General features: G+C 38.9%; 1 protein-coding gene across 4 annotated transcripts; it reads left to right on the forward strand.

The window, feature by feature from the left end:
• The first annotated feature begins 32 nt into the window (after positions 1 to 32).
• On the forward strand, positions 33 to 16578 carry ANKRA2 (ankyrin repeat family A member 2). Of its 4 annotated transcripts, none has more exons than XM_024104542.3 (10): positions 49 to 172; positions 2459 to 2559; positions 2988 to 3392; positions 5489 to 5647; positions 7344 to 7409; positions 9021 to 9118; positions 9778 to 9903; positions 14316 to 14382; positions 14500 to 14580; positions 16025 to 16578. In XM_024104542.3, exons 3-10 carry the CDS (start codon positions 3104 to 3106, stop codon positions 16078 to 16080), a joined length of 942 nt encoding a protein of 313 aa, XP_023960310.1. In that variant the 5' UTR covers positions 49 to 172; positions 2459 to 2559; positions 2988 to 3103; the 3' UTR covers positions 16081 to 16578. The 4 variants fall into 4 exon arrangements, with proteins under 4 accessions (XP_005288309.1, XP_023960310.1, XP_005288310.1 ...); XM_042855934.2 differs by lacking the exon at positions 49 to 172 and adding an exon at positions 188 to 326; XM_005288252.4 differs by lacking the exon at positions 2459 to 2559 and having other exon boundaries at positions 33 to 172.
• Positions 16579 to 18062: the final 1484 nt, after the last annotated feature.

The raw sequence follows: 18062 nt of genomic DNA on the forward strand, positions 1-18062 counted from the left end.
ACCATCGTGTCCAATCGCACCGAGCGTTATTGGTAACGTAAATGGGAACGCCCTTCCGGGACGCGCGCGCCCTTGAGGTTGGAAGACAATTCATTGTTCCGGATTCTGTAAACAGAGAGGAAGTGACGTTACCGAGAACAACAACGTCGGTAACAATACCGAGGAGCCGCAGGTGAGAAGGTCCAGCCCCAGAGACCTGTCACGGCTCGCGCCTAGAGCTCCCTCCCCACCCCCTTCTTCGCCGTGCGAGTAACGGTGACACCAGGCTCGCGGCCGAGTATTAAAGTGGCGGTAGCGGGCCTAGGGTTCGCCCCAGGCAGCGTTGGGTGAGTCTCTGCCAGCGGCGTTGTCTTAAAGGCAACAAAGGTCTCCGGAAATGAAGTGCAACCAGCACTTGTCACGTGGGGCTCTTGCTAGATTAACAGCTGCTTTAGCTGTGGCCCAACGAGTACAACGTTTGTTCTGGGTGTGGATCCCGCTGCCATTAGCTAGTGTCTTTATCGCTTCGAGCCTCGGGTTTATAGGAGGTCACCGCTTAAAATGAGTGGGAAGCTGGAACTGGAGTAGAAAGTGGTTGCTTGCTTAATAAGCAGGACTCCTAATAGCGATCAGATGACTCCTATACTCAGGATCTGTAGTTGGTATCTGTGAGCTTCTGGATAGATCTTAAGGTGTTGGTTTATATATATATATATATACACACTCATAAATAACCTAAATCTAGCCTACCTCCATAATACACTGCTGCAGATGTAATCATTCATTGGAGGCACTGATGCCAACTCCACCTTAGTATAATAACAAAGACCCCAGCACTCTGGACTGCCTTTCTGCCTCCATGTGAAATAGCTTGGATTTACCATCTTTCAGTGCTTGTTTCATTTGACCTATGAAGAGAGTCAGTAACTAAAGTTCGGTCCAGTGGGGGTGTTAGTATTTAATTGCTTGGGACAAAGGATGAGAAGACTTAATTGAAATTTTTTTATATAATTTTAGATAATTGTAGGGGGTTCAATCTGGGGAGGGTGCTTTTTTATTTATTCTAAATACAATAAAAATAAAACAAACATGATTATTAAAAATTCTTGCCATTTTAGGGTCCCTGTGCTTATGTTTACAATCTTTTTCCATTTTGTTTTCTTCCTTTTCCTTCCCACCTCATCTTTGTTCTCTCTGAAAGACTGAGTGACAGAAGACTCTGAATTTGGAGGAACTAAACATGTACTTCTGCACAGTCTAATTTACCTATAGGCATTTTTAGTACTGATCGTGACAGTTTTTGAGTAGCTCATAAACATTACACATTAGGCCTTGTAATATACCCGCAGGTTAGGGAAATATCCTTATTTTACGCAGGCACAGGAAGACTTACATGAGTGACTTCCCCAAGATTACACAGAACTGGGAATGCCCTAACCCATAAACCATTCTTCCTCCCTATAGGATCCAGCACTTGGAGTTTATCATTTTTATTTATTTATTTTGAAAAAGAAGGAGAAGACTGGAGTCCTGAACTCTGTTCTGGTTTAATAATAGTCTGGATTTTGTCTACACAAGTTAGAGATTTGAATTAGCTCTGAATGTATTGCAGTTCACACACATTCCTTTTAGAGCAAATTAGCTGGAAAAGGTTTTCCTAGGTACAGTGAAATGAATGGCCACTTGTTTCACCTAACCCATGATCTGTTAAGATCTTGATTCTGCAAGGTGACGTACAGTACGATAATGGACAACAACTGTTTCTTGCTAACTTACTAATTGGATCCTGTCTATGGCAATTTAGGCTTTGATGTACGATACAATCCTGTGAGATGTGAAGTCACCTAACTCTCATGGGTCAATGAATTATCATGCTTATTGAAATCCAAAAACTTTGTTTAACAACATTGTGTCTAGTCCTGATATCAGAAAAAATATTTTTGATTTACATTTTTGTAAGTCAATTGAGTTATATAATAGTGTAAAACAACCATAAGTGGATCAGAATCAGACCCAATAATTATGTTGCAGTTTCACTATAAACCAGCAGGCTACACTCAGGATTAGTTTTTTTTCTGAGACACACAGTCATGCTATGGGAAGGGGGGAGGGGGGATAATAATACCAAATACTGAAACGGTACTTTTTTTCTAAACAATTTTTTTTTTCTGTTCAAAGAAAAATTATTTCCTTCTGTATGTAGCCTTAGGCCTAAATCCTAGAGTTCTTACTGAGACAAAGCTCTTAATGAAGCCTACAAGATATGGCCCTATGAAGAGATGCTTTTCTCAAGCTGCTTTAGAGCAAAGTTTATGCACTGTATACAGTCAAAAAGACCAAGCTCTTTCCCTCTCCCCCACCCTCGGGTATCTTTAATACAGAAATTAACAACAGAGTTCAGGTTAAGCCTTCTCCTGAGATGTGGCTGATTCTAGGATTCCTACCTCATTAGTGCTCAGTCTTGATTCTTTTTCTCTAGTGAGTCACTTATGTCCATGTGGGAAAAAGTGAACCACCTACCTCAATGAGTCATAAAATGCACCTACTGTAATCCTTTCTTCACAAGTATTCTTCACAAGGGTGAGTGTTTCAGGCAGTCACATAGTAATAAATCAGAGTTTCAAACTACACATTTTCAGTGCTTCCTCAAACCACGTTTTCCATGCAATAGCTGGGGACAGCTAAATGATAGTCAAAGAAGCAAAATCCCTTGTTATCGATAATGTTATGTCTTATTTCTTTGCACTGAGTTGGCTGTAACCTTAGTAATTAAAAGGTCAAATCCTGAAATCCTTATTTAGGTACAATTGTTGTTTGCTTCGATTAGAATTTTGTTTGAATAAAAACTAAATAAAATCTAATACAGATTTTGTGATTTGGCCTGAAGTTTGTATCCATAGTAACATAATTGCAGCTACTTTAAAGGTAGTAGTAATAATGTATTTTTATTTCATTATGAAGTTGTGACATTGTATTCAAACCTTACGATTATTTGTGTTCAATTGTAGATTGTTCTGAAGTCCAGATCTCTTCAAAGACTGCTTGACTGGTTGGAAATTATGCTAGTAAACCACTACCAACTGGAAACCATGAAGCAACATTTTACATAGTTGAGATTGAAATCATGGCATCTTCAACAAATCTAGATATTGGGGCACAGATAATTGTGGAAGAGTGCACCAGCAGCTATAGTCTGTCTCACATGCCAGACATTAAAGTAGAGCATCAGCTTGACTCCACCACCGAAGAAGGCCCAGCTCAGAGTGTCGCCATGGGAATGAAATTCATTTTGCCTAATAGATTTGATATGAATGTCTGTTCTCGGTTTGTGAAGTCATTGAATGAAGAAGATAGTAAAAATATTCAAGACCAGGTCAACTCTGACCTTGAAGTGGCGTCTGTCTTATTTAAAGGTTGAACTTTATGGTACAAGTTGTGTGTGGAGTACCTTCCCCTTTCCCCTTCACTTTTCAGTATTTTCTTTGCTGCTTATCCTCAAGATTATAGATCAATTCATATAGTTTCCTAACATTCTAGAGTGGTTTTAAAACTAAAAAGCAAAGTTCAGGATGATTATGCCACTGTCTTCTATTTGCAAAAGATTGCATAGGGAAATATAAGTAGTGCCCATTCCTGTATTCCTTATGCATCCAAAACTCCCATTAAAGTTTGTGAAAATTTTAGGTGCAGGAGGCAAGTTCCATTGCAAATCATGCAAGCTGACTTGTAAAACTATCTTGCCTAGCCTCTTGATGTTTTAATCATTAGCAATTTTCTATAATTTATTCCCTAACATTTCTATTACACATCCAGTTCAAAAATGGTTTAATTCAAAACTCATTTCCCGCCTGAGAGTACATACATATACATATCTTTCATACTTTTTTTTAAAGCAACAGGACCGAAGAAAAGTCATAAATGTACTTAGACCATGAGTCTACACTGAGGCAGATGTCTGTCTTTTTGGAAAAATTAAACTACTCTCACATTGAGAATATAATCTTCTTTTGATGGCTTAGTCCCTAACCCTGCAATGTGTTGCACACGTAGACTCTTGTGAAAGAATTGCAAGATCGGTTGTTAGCTTTAATACACTTTTGGGGGAAGCTTAGAGAGTTTTATCTTTTCCCTAATATTTATATAAACTTTTAAGTTATTTTGTCGCTGACAGTGGCTTCTTTTGATCTTGTTTTATCAGTATGATGCTGCTAGACCTGCAGTCATTGCAATAATTGCCTTGTTGAGTCATTTTCACCTATTTTTGAAAGTGGCTAGTAATTCTGGGTCCAATTCTGTGAGCTGTTCCATGTGGGCTGACCCTAATACCTGTGTGTGCAGTCCCATTGAAGTTGAGGGGAGCTCTGTGCAGGCATTTGGCTGCTTACCCAGAACAGCTTGCAGAACTAGGCTTATGTCTGTTACTTTTTAAATATCTGTGCTTTTAAACTTAATTTTCACATTTCTGTACTATAGCAAACAATCAGTGATCAGTCTTGTCATGGTGTTGAATCTAATCAATTTGCCATAATGAATACAAGCTTTGACTCATTACGGGTTTCCCGACTCATTTTTCCCACTCTTGTATTTGGCTGCAGTTCAGCCACCAGGTTAGGGCATTTAACTCTGTAACCACAGCTGCAGCTATTTGGCCTACAAGTAAAATGTAATTTTGCTTGAACAACATTTGCCCCAGGGTGTCACACTTTTTTAATCAGTTCTCTTCCTGAATTTGCACTCAGAAGTTCTTTACAGTATGACTCCAGAGTTACTGGACATGTTAATTAACCTCAAATAATTTAATTACTATTGCACACTAATGCCAAATCAATTCAGCCAGTAATGCAGCTTAATCCTAGTTATGACTTCCTACATTTAAAGTGTTTGGGTTTGTTTTATTTGTGGCTTCTAATCTAAGTTCTCAGAAGTAATATAGCCCCTCCTGAGAATTGGAATCCAAAGTACAATGTATATAATATATCATTTTAAATTACTGTTCCTATGCTCATCTAGTGGAAAGCTAGGAAAATAAGCCCTTGCAAAGTGCAGATAAAACACGGCATAGAGTGACCTTTAGGACTCTAGCTTCCCCACACTATAACAGCTAGACATCAGTTAATTTGGGAAGTCTCCATTTCTCTTAGATCAATAGTCATAAGACATCATTCACAATGCAGTTGTAGTTTTGCTAAAGAAATGGTGAAACTGTACCAACAAGGAAACATAGTTCATGTAGACACGTGGTAGAAAATTTGCATTATGGTCTTTGGATGATTGTAGGCCATATTCATCCCTAGAGCATCATTGATTTAGGGATGATTTGGCCCTTTCACTTTATTACTCTGTACATATAATTAATAGTGGAAAGAAATACATTCCATCACTCTTATTTAATGCATGTTTTAAATATTCTATAACGTTAACGTATCTTAGTTTGATTTAGAATCTGTAGCTTTCCTTTTAGCATTCTTAAAATCACTAAAATCGATTATCTTTTCCCTGTTGAATTTAGCTGAATGCAACATCCATACTTCCCCTTCTCCTGGAATTCAAGTAAGACATGTCTACACTCCATCTACAACTAAACATTTTTCGCCCATAAAACAGTCTACTACTTTAACTAACAAACATAGGGGAAATGAGGTCTCTACAACACCTCTCCTTGTAAATTGTAAGTATTCTGTGATATAGTAAATGTTGTGAATTGTAAGTTAATAACTGCTTGTCAGATGTTTTGACTTTTTCATTGGGACCTTTCATAGAATAAGGCCAGAAGAGACCATTAGATCATCTAGCCTGACCTGCATAGCACAGGTTATAGAATTTCATCCATTCACTCTGTATTAAAGCCAATGAGTTACGCTTTAGCTAAGCACATCTTCAGGAAAAGTATCCAAGTCTTGAGCTGAAGACCTTACAGATGAACTTTCTGATTCTTTGTAGTCTTTAAATGAAAGTACTTGATTTTTTTTAACCCTATTAATCTGTTATCAGTGTAGGTACAGCAAGTAGAACTTATTAATTAATCGGTAAGTGCCAACAATGTCCTGGATGTTATACAATAAATATTCAGACAGTCTCTGCTCCGTAGCAATTATAATCAAGGAGACAGAAGATGCACTGACAGAGGAAACTGTAAAATTAATTAATTTTTAAAAAATTCTTAAACTGATAACCTAGTAGAGCTTTCACCCTACAAATGGCCACAGTTTGAGATCTTAAGCATACATCCCTCTTAAACTCAGAAGTTCAATGATAAAATTTCCCCTTTCCTATTTGGCAAGTGAATACAGAGGTATACCATACAATGGCCTTTTCTGAATGAAAGTTTGATTTCTCAGAAAGGATATACCTAACAGTGAATAGGAATAGCACAATGGACATTTATTTAATGGATAGCCACTGGCAAACAACACAGTGTTATCAATTAGTATGTATAATATGGCCTTTCCCCAAGACAGAATGGTTATACCCACAGTGAGCTTGACATAGGCAGACCCCTGTGCCTGTACAAAGCACGTTTCAGGATCAAGACCTTAAATGTTTGCTTTTAGATTATTAAAGCACTCTGCTGTAATAACTGATTCCATTCCCAAGTTTTTTGGGGGGATGGGGTGGGGGAAAGGCGGTTAATGAAAATATTTTCCTCCCCAGTAGAAAAGTAGGTCATGTTGTGTATGTTTACAAAAGACTTGATCCAATGCTTATTCAATGGGAGTCACGCTATTGACTTCAACAGGCAGTCAACTAGGTTCATACTGAACACTATGCGACCTGTCACAGTGTGTCTTGGATATTCTAATGCAACAAAGAGTTGATAAGTGCTTGCAGCTTTCTTAAGTCCTAAGACAAGTGAGAATATTCCCTTTGTCTGACCATTATCAGCAGCAGGTCTCTATAAAAATTCAGTGCTGACGAAAACCTGAGATAAGCTTAAGAATTAAACAGAAAGGAAGGAACATTGGAGGAAACATTGGTTAATAGTTTCAAAACGGAAAAGAACATATCCTCAGCGTATCAGTGAATTGGTATTTTTAATCTTTCTCCTTTAAACGTTCTTGAAGGCAATATAATCTTGATGGCAAAGTGACATTAAATTACAAGCCGGGTGGCAAGAAGCCATCTCATGGGGATATTGGCAACATAATAAAGTTTGTAATTCAACATCAGTGGAAAATATTTTGCCCTTCTAATATGATAGAGAGTTGGTGGAAAAATATTAAGCCATATGGAACCACTTTTAAGAAGACTGCAAACCTGATTCAGAAGTTAAGCTGAAATATGAGCACTTCCTTTTGTCATTGGCTTCAGCTGGAGCAGGACCATGTCTTATGTGCACATAATACATCTTTGTGCTCTTTTTGCAGCTCTGTCAGTTCACCAGCTGGCTGCTCAAGGGGAAATGCTTTATTTGGCCACACGTATTGAACAAGGTGAGAGTCTGAGGGGCTTTAAACCTCATCTTTTCTGTGGAGGATTTTTAATGGATTATATCCCCCAACATGCATCAGCTGCATAGAAAATCCCCCACAGATCTGTCACAAACCCCATAAACTCATGATATCCATTCTTTATGGATATGGATTTTTTCATATCTGTCTGTATCTTTAAAGCTGTCTAGTCTCCCATCACTGCAGTTTGGGTGCGCAAAGTAACATTAGTGTTAATGGGAATTACATGTAAATCCTTTCTACTGAAGCAGTGGGAAAAAACCCTATAGACTGCATATAGATAAACTGTGAAAGTGAGATATGCAAAAATCTGCAAATTAGTTCTGAGATGATTTAACTGTAGTGTTCTTTACTGCATTTATAGTTTGAAACAAATTCCCACTAGTGTGTATTTATAGTCATAATTTTATCAGTTAACCTATACAGCATTATATTGTAGTTTCAGCCAGCTCTTCACTGCTTATCATTCCAAATCTGAGTTATGCAATATCCTGTAGTGAAACTATTGTAATTTTATAATGGATATTATTTTCTGTAAAATAAACTGCGAAATAGCATCCATTATACTGTACATCACTCCTTTTAAGTAATTACATTAGTGTAAATATGGATGACTCACTGGCTGGCTCAACAGACTATACAAACATTTACATTAACTTCTCTGGTACGAATCTGGCCATCGTAGGCAGTTATTGAAAGTCATTACCATCTGACATCTGTTTGTTGGCCTACGGTGGTGGTATGCTTAAATATACAAATTTGAAATTTGCTTTTTGTGGGCATTCATGCAAGTAAAACTGTCTCGCTTTTGTAGGAAGCAAAGGATTGGGAATCCAGAGAAAGCAAATTCATTTTTAAAAATTTGAGCATATATTTATTTAGATTTGACTAATGGTAAAAAAAAAAAGTTACCTGTATAAGAGTTTTGGGCACCCTGACACCTAATTTATCTTACAACAATGTAAATATACTCAGCAGCATTGAAAAAACAAACATCCATCAGGAACAAATTAACTCAACTCATCCAGCCAATGAATCAGCTACAAAAACACACTTACTACCCCCATTCATTTCTGGGAATACACTTAACCCTTTTCACAAAACCCCAATCAAATACATGAATTTGCCAATTCTTTATTCTAGTCTCATAGATTTACATGTTATTTATTTGAGAGACTAGAATAGCTCACTATCTTGGAAAAGCACATTTTAGATTGCCTAATAACTATTAATATGGAACGTTCGTTTATTTTGGGGGCATCTGCTGTGCTATCTCCAAAAAGATCCATAGTCAACATTATGGACAAATGACCTGCAATATTTTAGTATAAAAATAAAGCTTTATTTGTGGAAATGTGAAAGTCATCAGAAGCTAGGTTTTCCTTCCCCCTCCCCCCACGCAGCATAGATAAGTGTATTTCTGTCACTGTCAGGGTTAGATTTTGTATGTAAAATGTCAGACTAGAGTGGACTTTATGGTAGAATTATAAACGCAGCTGTTCATAACAGAAATGTTGACACAACCTTTACTCTAACAGCACTTGCAGTACAGCAGCAAAAATGATCATTGAACTGTATTTTTCTTTTAAACAGAAAATGTAATCAACCATAAAGATGAAGAAGGTTTTACCCCTCTGATGTGGGCTGCAGCGCATGGACAGATAGCAGTGGTAGAGTTTCTGCTTCAGAATGTAAGGCGAAAATATAGTTCTTCTCAAAATCCTTAGTTCATTTTATATCGATAAGTTTGCAGATGCTACTACATCTCTAAAAGTAGTAACATTAATTGCCCCATAAAGGGGAAATAAAAGGCAAATGTGGCGGGGGAACACTCTGCTTTGGATCTCTGCCTTATGTCAGTGCATAATGTCATTGGTATCCTGAGCTCCAGCACTTCCTGCAAGTATCTTTCTCTCACCAGCTCTTCTGTGGCTCAGCCCTCCAGCCAAGTCACATAAAGCTTAAATCCCCGTTCAGGTAACTGAAAGGTCCAAATGAAAATCCAAACAAATCTGAATAAAGTTCTTGCTCCATTCAGCTTCTGAAGTCTTCTACTTACAAATCCTGTCTCAGGGCCACTCCCACAGGAGCCTACTCTACTCCCTATGGGTCTCTTTGGGACTACCCGCCACTCCATCCCTGTGGGTTTCTGTCTGTAGTAGAGTTCTGCTTCCTCTGTAGTCTCTCTCTAGAGCTGCAGCTGGGGTCTATCACTCTAACTCTAGTGCACCCAGCTGGGATCACTAATTGCCCTTTCATGGGCAGCTTGCCTTAAAGGGCCCTCCAGCCTGTGACAGTAAGGTTTTTAAATAGGACTGTTAACACCTTTTTTTTTTTTTTTTTTCTTCAGGGTGCAGATGCTCAGATTTTGGGGAAAGGGCGAGAAAGTGCACTATCATTGGCCTGTAGTAAGGGATACACAGATATTGTCAAAATGCTGCTTGATTGTGGAGTTGATGTAAATGAGTATGACTGGGTAAGTCTATCACTGGAGTGTACATTACACTGCTCTACAGCCAAAATGCTTCTGAAATAAATGTAGTCAAACTTTACTAATTCTAGGTCACTGAGAACGAAAATGATGCTTAAAATTGTTGATTGGCTCTAGTTTTCAAGATATGCTATTGGGTCAGTATATACGACCCTTGACTTGAGAATGGCGGAGGATAAGTGAGTTATAAAGGAAAGGGATCTCAATTTAAACCAGAAATGACTAAAATACATCTTTGACTGGATCTATGAATAAATCTATGACTGGCTTTGGACAGTACTTGCTTTTTAGGCAAAACAATGAACGATGCAATCTGAAGCTGGTATTGCGTCATACATGATATGAATTGCGTCATGTTATTCCTAGAAGTCATGGATGATGCAATCATAACGAAGCTTACATCACTCTGCTGAACAAATTGCCCTATATCAGCTCTAGAAATCATACAGTGTCGTGCTCTTATTTGTCAGGGTTTGATTTTGCAAAGGGACACATTTCTGTTTAGCCAAAGTGAGCAGAGATGCCTCGTACTTGTGTGAACAGTGCAGATAACTTCTGCTATGTTTGTGGTGAAGTGACTTTTGCATCACAAAAGCACAGTATAACCACTATGGTTAAGAAAGCCTATCACCTTTATTTTGGCTGCAAAATTGGAGATCAGGACAAGAGGTGGGCCCCACACATATGCTGCAACACTTGTGCAACAAATCTTCGCCAGTGGTTGAACAGGAAAAGGAAATCTATGCCTTTTGCAGTGCCAATGATTTGGAGAGAGCCAACAGATCATACCAGCAATTGTTACTTCTGCACGGTGCCTCCAGTTGGGAAAGGTGTGTCAAAGAAGAAAAAGTGGACTGTGCATTATCCAACCATTCCATCAGCTATACGCCCAGTACCCCATGGAGAAGGACTGCCGGTTCCTGATGCACCAGAATCATTCTCACTTGAGTCAGACGAGGAAGAGAGAGAGGATGAAACTTCTGGTCCTGAACCATCAATGTCACAGGACCCACATTTTCTCCCATCCTCCTCCTCTGAACCACACCTCATAACACAAGGTGAACTGTCAGGGATTTGGAACTACCCAAGAGTAAGGCAGAGCTGTTGGGCTCCAGACTACAGCAGTGGAATCACCTGGCAGGTGATGTTAGGGTTTCCATGTTCCATGACCGTCAAAAGGATCTTTAAATAAATAAAATAAATGGAGATATCCTATCTCCTAGAACAGACCTTGAAAGGTCATTGATTCCAGCCCCCTGCCTTCACTAGCAGGACCAAGTACTGATTTTGCCCCAGATCCCTAAATGGCCCCCTCAAGGATTGAACTCACAACCCTGGGTTTAGCAGGCCAATGCTCAAACCACTGAGCTATCCCTCCCCCCTATTCTTGTCCCATTCTTCTTCATGGAAGGTGATCTTGTAGCCTGCAACAACATCGATGGTGTGATGGCAGCCCTCAACATCATTCATGATCCAGATGAGCGGAGACTGTTCATTGATTCATCGAAGACAAGTCTTAAAGCTGTTTTACTGCATAATGGCAATGTTTTGCCATCAATTCCAGTTGGTCATGCAGTCCATATAAAGGAAACCTATGACAACATGAAACAACTTTTGAGGTGCATAAACTATGACCAACATCAGTGGCAGCTTTGTGGCGATTTGAAGGTTGTTGCTCTCTTGCTTGGTCTGCAGACTGGATACACAAAGTACTGCTGTTTTCTCTGCGAATGGGATAGTCGTGCAAGAGATTCCCACGACATCAAGAAAGATTGGCCACTCCGACAGTCATTGGAGCCTGGGAGGAAAAGTGTTCAGCATCCACCACTTGTTGAATCAAGGAAGATTTTGTTACCACCCTTACACATCAAGCTGGGTCTGATGAAGAACTTTGTCAAGGCATTGACAAAACACAAGCAGCTTTCAAGTACCTCCATGGAAAATTTCCAAGGTTAAGTGAAGCTAAGATAAAGGAAGGTGTCTTTGTTGGTCCTCAGATTCGTGAACTTCTTCGAGATGATGCATTTGACCATGCACTGCATGGCAAGGAAAAGACAGCATGGAAAGCCTTCCAGTTAGTGGCAATAAATTTTCTCGGAAACAACAAGGCAGACAACTACAGGTTGTTGGTGGAAAACCTCCTCAAAGCATACAAAAGCCTTGGTTGCAACATGTCACTAAAGATACATTTTTTGCACTCGCATCTAGATTTTTTTCCACCGAACTGCGGAGCAGTGAGCGACGAGCACGGCGAACGATTTCACCAGGACATTGCAACAATGGAGAAACGCTATCAGGGCAAATGGAGCCCATCAATGCTTGCAGACTATTGCTGGACAGTGACAAGAGATGCTCCATTTAATGAATACAAGAGACAAGCCAAGAAGCGTTGAGTAGACACCGAATAGGACTAAACTATGTACATAATAGTTTTTTGCCTTTTGTTTCATAATAAATGTTATTTATATAACCATTTTGCTGATTTTTAAAGTGTTACATAAACAGGACAGGTGAAATATTATCATGTAAAGCAACCATAAACACATGAAAACTCCTAGGTTTACAATTTATGATTAAAACTCTACTATCTACACAATATACATAGACATCAAATGTAAAAACTTAAATATCTTAGAAACAGTAGCCTATCAGTTGTTTTAATTGTCATATTTGAATTCAGCACATCAAAATACATAATAAATAGCACATTTTATCTCTGAAGCAGACGACTTCTCAAAAATTGTAGACCAGTGTTATCTTAGTGTGCATTGGTCAAAAATTTGCTCCTAACTCTAGAACTGACATGGATTTGAAAACCATATTAAGTTTTCAGAAATGTAAGCTTGGAAAACCTAGGACACGGTGTACTAATGTATTGTCCCTGAGAGGACTTTTTTATACAGGACCAAGAGAGTTTTTTCAGGTCTCTGTGGCCAATTGTAGTCTCTTGGTGGGATGGATAGGGGAGTGTCTTCTAAGCCGAAATAGGAGGGCTAGATGAGATTGTTCCTGGGCTCACTTGATGGCTGTGAATCAGGGACCTTGAGTGTTTGTCCTCACACCCCAGGACTTACTATGGACCTTCTGGGGAGGTGAAATGTTTGTTTTTCCCCAGACTAGTGGGGTGTTCCCTACCCAGGTCTTCTTGCCACAGAAGAACTTTGCTATAGCAGTACTTATAGAAGAGTTCCTTATGCAGAAAACTACAGAGAATTACCTATGATATTATCAGCACAGGGGAGGGCTACTCCCTGAATCCAGGAAAAAAATATCTCTGGGATGAGGGCAAAATCTGAGGTAACCTTTAAAATGCAATTGCTTTTAGAAGACAAAAACTGGCCTTTGACTCTTGTGAATTTTGCATTTCAAAGGAGATGTCATTGATTAAACTGCACTGTCAGAAACATAAGGGCAAAAAAGCCTGTATCATAACATAGCAGAGAAAAGGTCTAAGTTAAAAAAGTATTCACTTACTCAATTTTCCCTTTTTTAACATAAATGTCAAATTAATCAATTTTATGGTGTGATGAATGTTATTGTTGAATTATTTACATTTCACCATAAGGATTCCTTTAGAACACTGGCAGCAGTAAAAAATATAAATAAGAGAGATGAGAATGTATTTCAGGTTAATAGTCACATTTGAAAAGGTTTCAGTTTTCAGATTTTGAATTTATAGACAGTTTTCTAAAGTGGCTGGAATTTTTGTACGTGATGAGTGCTTCAGAAATTTTTGTACAAGTTAAATATTTTCCATATTAATGCAGTAAAAATGTCTGTTGCCACTTTATTATTTCTATTGCATCAACAGTGTGCTCAGTACTAAGCAATAGCAGTAAAAACAGTGACCCAGAATTGAGGTGTGGTTTGGTTAATTTGTGCCACTCTGGAGTCTGGGCATGGAACTGGCATAACCAGCCCTGGAGTGATCACCCCTTGTGTAGGAGTTGATCTGCTAATTCCTGCTCTTTGGGCTCTTGGCAGCTGCTATAATTTAGAACAGCCTTCATGGAAACACAAACAATGTGGGCCAGTTTCTGCCTTGAAGAGTCTACAAACTTCAGGTTCTGCAGTCTGACCCACAGAGACAGATTTGCCCATGCAAAGCTCCTTTTACTTCACTAGAACTCCTCACAGGGACAGGGGTCTGCAGACACAACCCACTTCCAAGATTGTGGCCTAAAAATAGACCCATAGAAGATGGGGGACACAGAAAACCCTAGTTGGAGAAGAGCTGGTGACCTTTTCATTGCACATTGCACCACTGTTATCTGAAGGACTCATATGTGTACTACTTATTATCAGGAGGGAATTACAGATATAGTCTGTTCAGTTTTGGAACTAGATACATGAACTCCAGCTATTAAAGACTGTAAGTCTTTTTTCTTCTTTTGCAGAATGGAGGGACACCTCTTCTATATGCAGTACATGGAAATCATGTGAAATGTGTAAAAATTCTCTTAGGTGAGCACATTAAGGATAACATTAAGAAATCAAACCTAAAATAATTTTATTACTGATAATGATAAACTATTAATTACCAGCATAATTTAGGGATTTTTTCCCTTCTATTTTACGTAGAAAATGGTGCTGATCCAACTATTGAGACAGATTCTGGCTATAATTCCATGGATTTGGCTGTGGCTTTAGGCCATCGGAGCGGTGAGTATTTAGAGCCTTTTAGGTTTGGCTATTTTTATTACAGTTTATGTAGTTACAGTAACAGTGCTTTACACGTGTAAGAAGACAAAAGTCCCTGTCCCAAAATGGTTGTAGATTGCTAAATCTGTTAGGCTGTTGTTTGTAGTTGATTTTGGGCTAATTAAATATCTTAATTATGTAAATGTTAATTGACTAAACTCACGTTTTATTTGTTTGACATGTGCTTTCAAATCCATTAAAATGTTAGCTCTAGCAGCATGTGCTGTATACATCTTACAATATGTAATTTAGAGGACAGACCTGACTTGTTCAAGGAACTAGTAACAGATACAGAGTCTTTCACCTCTAGTTCGTGAGCCCAGGTCAATAGTGAAAGAAAGTCACTGTTCTTGAGCCATGTTTTTAGGCACAGTTGGGAGTGTATCTAATTTACAAACTCCTTTGTCTATGTGGAGACAACTGTACCAGAGGAGGGATTTATTCTAGGAGAGGGCACTACTACCCCCTCCACCCCGAAGGGTTTGGCCATAGGAAGACAGCATTAAACTGTGTGTGGGGATACACAGGAGCCCTGTCTGCTGAGGCTGCCCTCTTTCTCCTGGCAGCCTTTCAGCCTGAGTCCAGCTTTCTCTGAGAGGGGAACTTTGTTGTTTGGTTTTTTGAGCACTTGGGCCAGGCCTCTGCTGTCATGTACATTAAATAGTCACAGTTTTCTTGGACTTACCTCTGGGAACGATTTGAAATTGATTGTTTTTTCATCTAAAACCACAAGCATTTCCTGGGGGGAGAGGGCATTTCTTCTGGGGTCCTGCATGAAAGGCTGGCAAGTTTGGCTATCCATTTTCAGGGCCTCCTTGGGTTGTACAGAGTCAAAAAGGGGCCTCTTCAGTGGTGACCCTGGCTTCTGGACCATGTGAAATCTTTGTTTTTTTTTAAACCCCGAACTAAATAAAAAATGATAAGCCCACCCAGGCATGTAACTGCTGCAAGCCCCTGGGCTTATGTTGGAATTGATAACTTCATGGATGGCTCAGATCTGGAACCCATAGGGGATTCAGTGTGTAAATTCTGAACACCGAGGAAAATCACTACAAAGTTTTCAACAGTGACTATGATTTTACCCCCTAGTACTCACCCACTCTCCACTTCTAGGTTAGAATCCCCCCATGCCCTACCTTAACCTATCCCATCTACATTTCCAAACCAGACCATGGCTTCCTCCCATTCTCACTCAACATGCTGGCCCTCTGTTAGCGTATTCATTGTTTTGCATTATATGATGCTTTAATTTTCATAGGTGATACAAATCCGTAGTGCATTAGTTCATGTCCTGTACAATCATCTAATCAAAATAAACAAGTCAGCATCTAGCAGTAAAATACAACAACAGTAGTGATTTGGAAATCATTGAACAGTAATTAACTAGGTTGTTTCTCCACTTTAGTTCAACAGGTTATTGAGGCTCATTTATTGCAGCTCCTTCAAAATATCAAGGAGTAATGGCCTGCTGTTCATAGAAAATTGGTCCAGACCTGAAGATTTGGACTGTGTTTTAGCCCCACAATCAGTGATAAAGGCTTGTTAACTTATTTAACTTTACCTCAGTGAAAATATTTGCTGGTTTTAGTAAGATTTTAGTACACTTTCTTTATGTATTTCACTGATGTTCATAGAAATCTGTGATAATTGATCCTTTTGTAAATGTATTTTATGTAAATTTTAAAAAATGTAATCAATGTGTGTTGCATGAAAACCTTGGGAAAAAAATATAATTATAGCTGCGTAAATGTTCACATTAAGTACAGTAGTTGACTTTCTACAGAGTATTCCACTAGGTTGTGTCAATGATATGGTATCCACATAGACTTCGTTTTAGATTTTTAGGTGTGTACCACAGAAGACAAGTTTCTTTATTGTTTATAGGACAAAAAAAGTGCACAATGTGTGGTTGTTTACAAATTCTTATGCAGTTGAATTAAAATACTTTGTCAATTTCTGTATTTGTCTGATTAAACTGTTTTTTTTGGGGGGGGAAGCAATTCGGCATTGGGAGCTCAATTCCACTCAGTAGTTTGTTTCTGATTTAGGTCCTTAAAATCTTTGGGGCAGATTCTCTGCTCTGCTTCTTTTTTGCCAATCAGGTGGTGCAGAGACAGCATCTCCTTAGCTGGGATTCCCCTGGTATGGGGGAGTCCCCAGCAGTCTTAGACCCGGCATACCTGGCTCCTAAACCACCCTCTTCAGAGTGCCTGGCAGAGTGGATGTCTGTGATCGGGGGGGGGGGGAGGGGAAGAGAGTGCCTAGAGTGTACTGTACCCCAGCTATTTCCAGCTGAGATCGTCCGTCCCTTGAGGATCTCCTTGCCAGCTAATGCAGGTTTAGAGAAGTCGTTAGGCCGATTTAACCTGCACTGGGGAAAGGCAGAGAATCAGGAAGTGGTAACTGGCTCCCTAGTAGGCTCCCCTCTGCTTTGCCAAGCCTAAACTCAAAAAGGCAAAGAATGTGATTCTTTATCTTTACACAAACAACAAATCAACTTCTGAAACAGAATGTTAGAGAGTTTCGGATTCTTAACACTGTTTTTCCACTACATGTACCTTACACTGTGCTGTTTAAGAATTATCCTCAAAAATATAAGAGGATGAAATTAGCACCATGTAAAATGTATACACTGAGCCTCAGACAAAGGGCTTGGGAAGGCCCATGGACCCCCAGACTAATCTTTGGGTCAGAGCCAGAGATATAATAAAATACAAAATACTGGTTTCATCATTTCAAAGTGAATGAAACAACCAGGGGGCAAATTTAAATAGCTACATGAATTTAGCTTGAATTCGGGCCAAATTCTCCCCTAATTTACACCTGGTACAACCTCAGAGAAGGTACAGTGTAAGTCAGGGCAGAATTTAGATTTTGAATTTTGGTTGCTAGGAAAGCCAGTGAAACATCTGTGACAGTGAGATCTCTTTCAGAGAGTGAAAATCTTAGCACGAACCGTAAAGAAGGAGCTTTGAACAGAAAAATGTCATTGATCTTGCATGGTTTGGTAAAATCCTAGCTAACGCTGACTGAGCATTATTATTATGTGTACCACTTCATCTTTCAACATCTTTAACTGCCCTTTTTCTTATGTGGGTGAAGTCACCCACCTTCTCTCTCTAATATCCTGGGACCAACACGGCTACAACTACACTACATACTTTTTCTTATGTAGCATTTATATCTCTTGCATCCCATCACAGCTCTAGTTAAATTATATATATTCATCAAGTAAAAAGAACAAAAAATCTGAGGTCAGGGGGAAAGGTAAAAATGTTCTATTATAATTTTAGAAGTAGATTAGCAAGTTCTTAAATCTATTGCTTGTAATGTGAGTAAACTCTTTAATAATAATAATTAATAATTAAAAAAAAAAGCCGGAAGGAGATGGTAATTATTGTAGAGTTGCAATATTGGAAATATTTAGATGTAAAGGCCTTTGT

The sequence above is a fragment of the Chrysemys picta genome, chromosome 6 (genome assembly GCF_011386835.1).
Source record: "Chrysemys picta bellii isolate R12L10 chromosome 6, ASM1138683v2, whole genome shotgun sequence".
In the NCBI taxonomy this organism is placed as follows: Eukaryota; Metazoa; Chordata; order Testudines; family Emydidae; genus Chrysemys; species Chrysemys picta.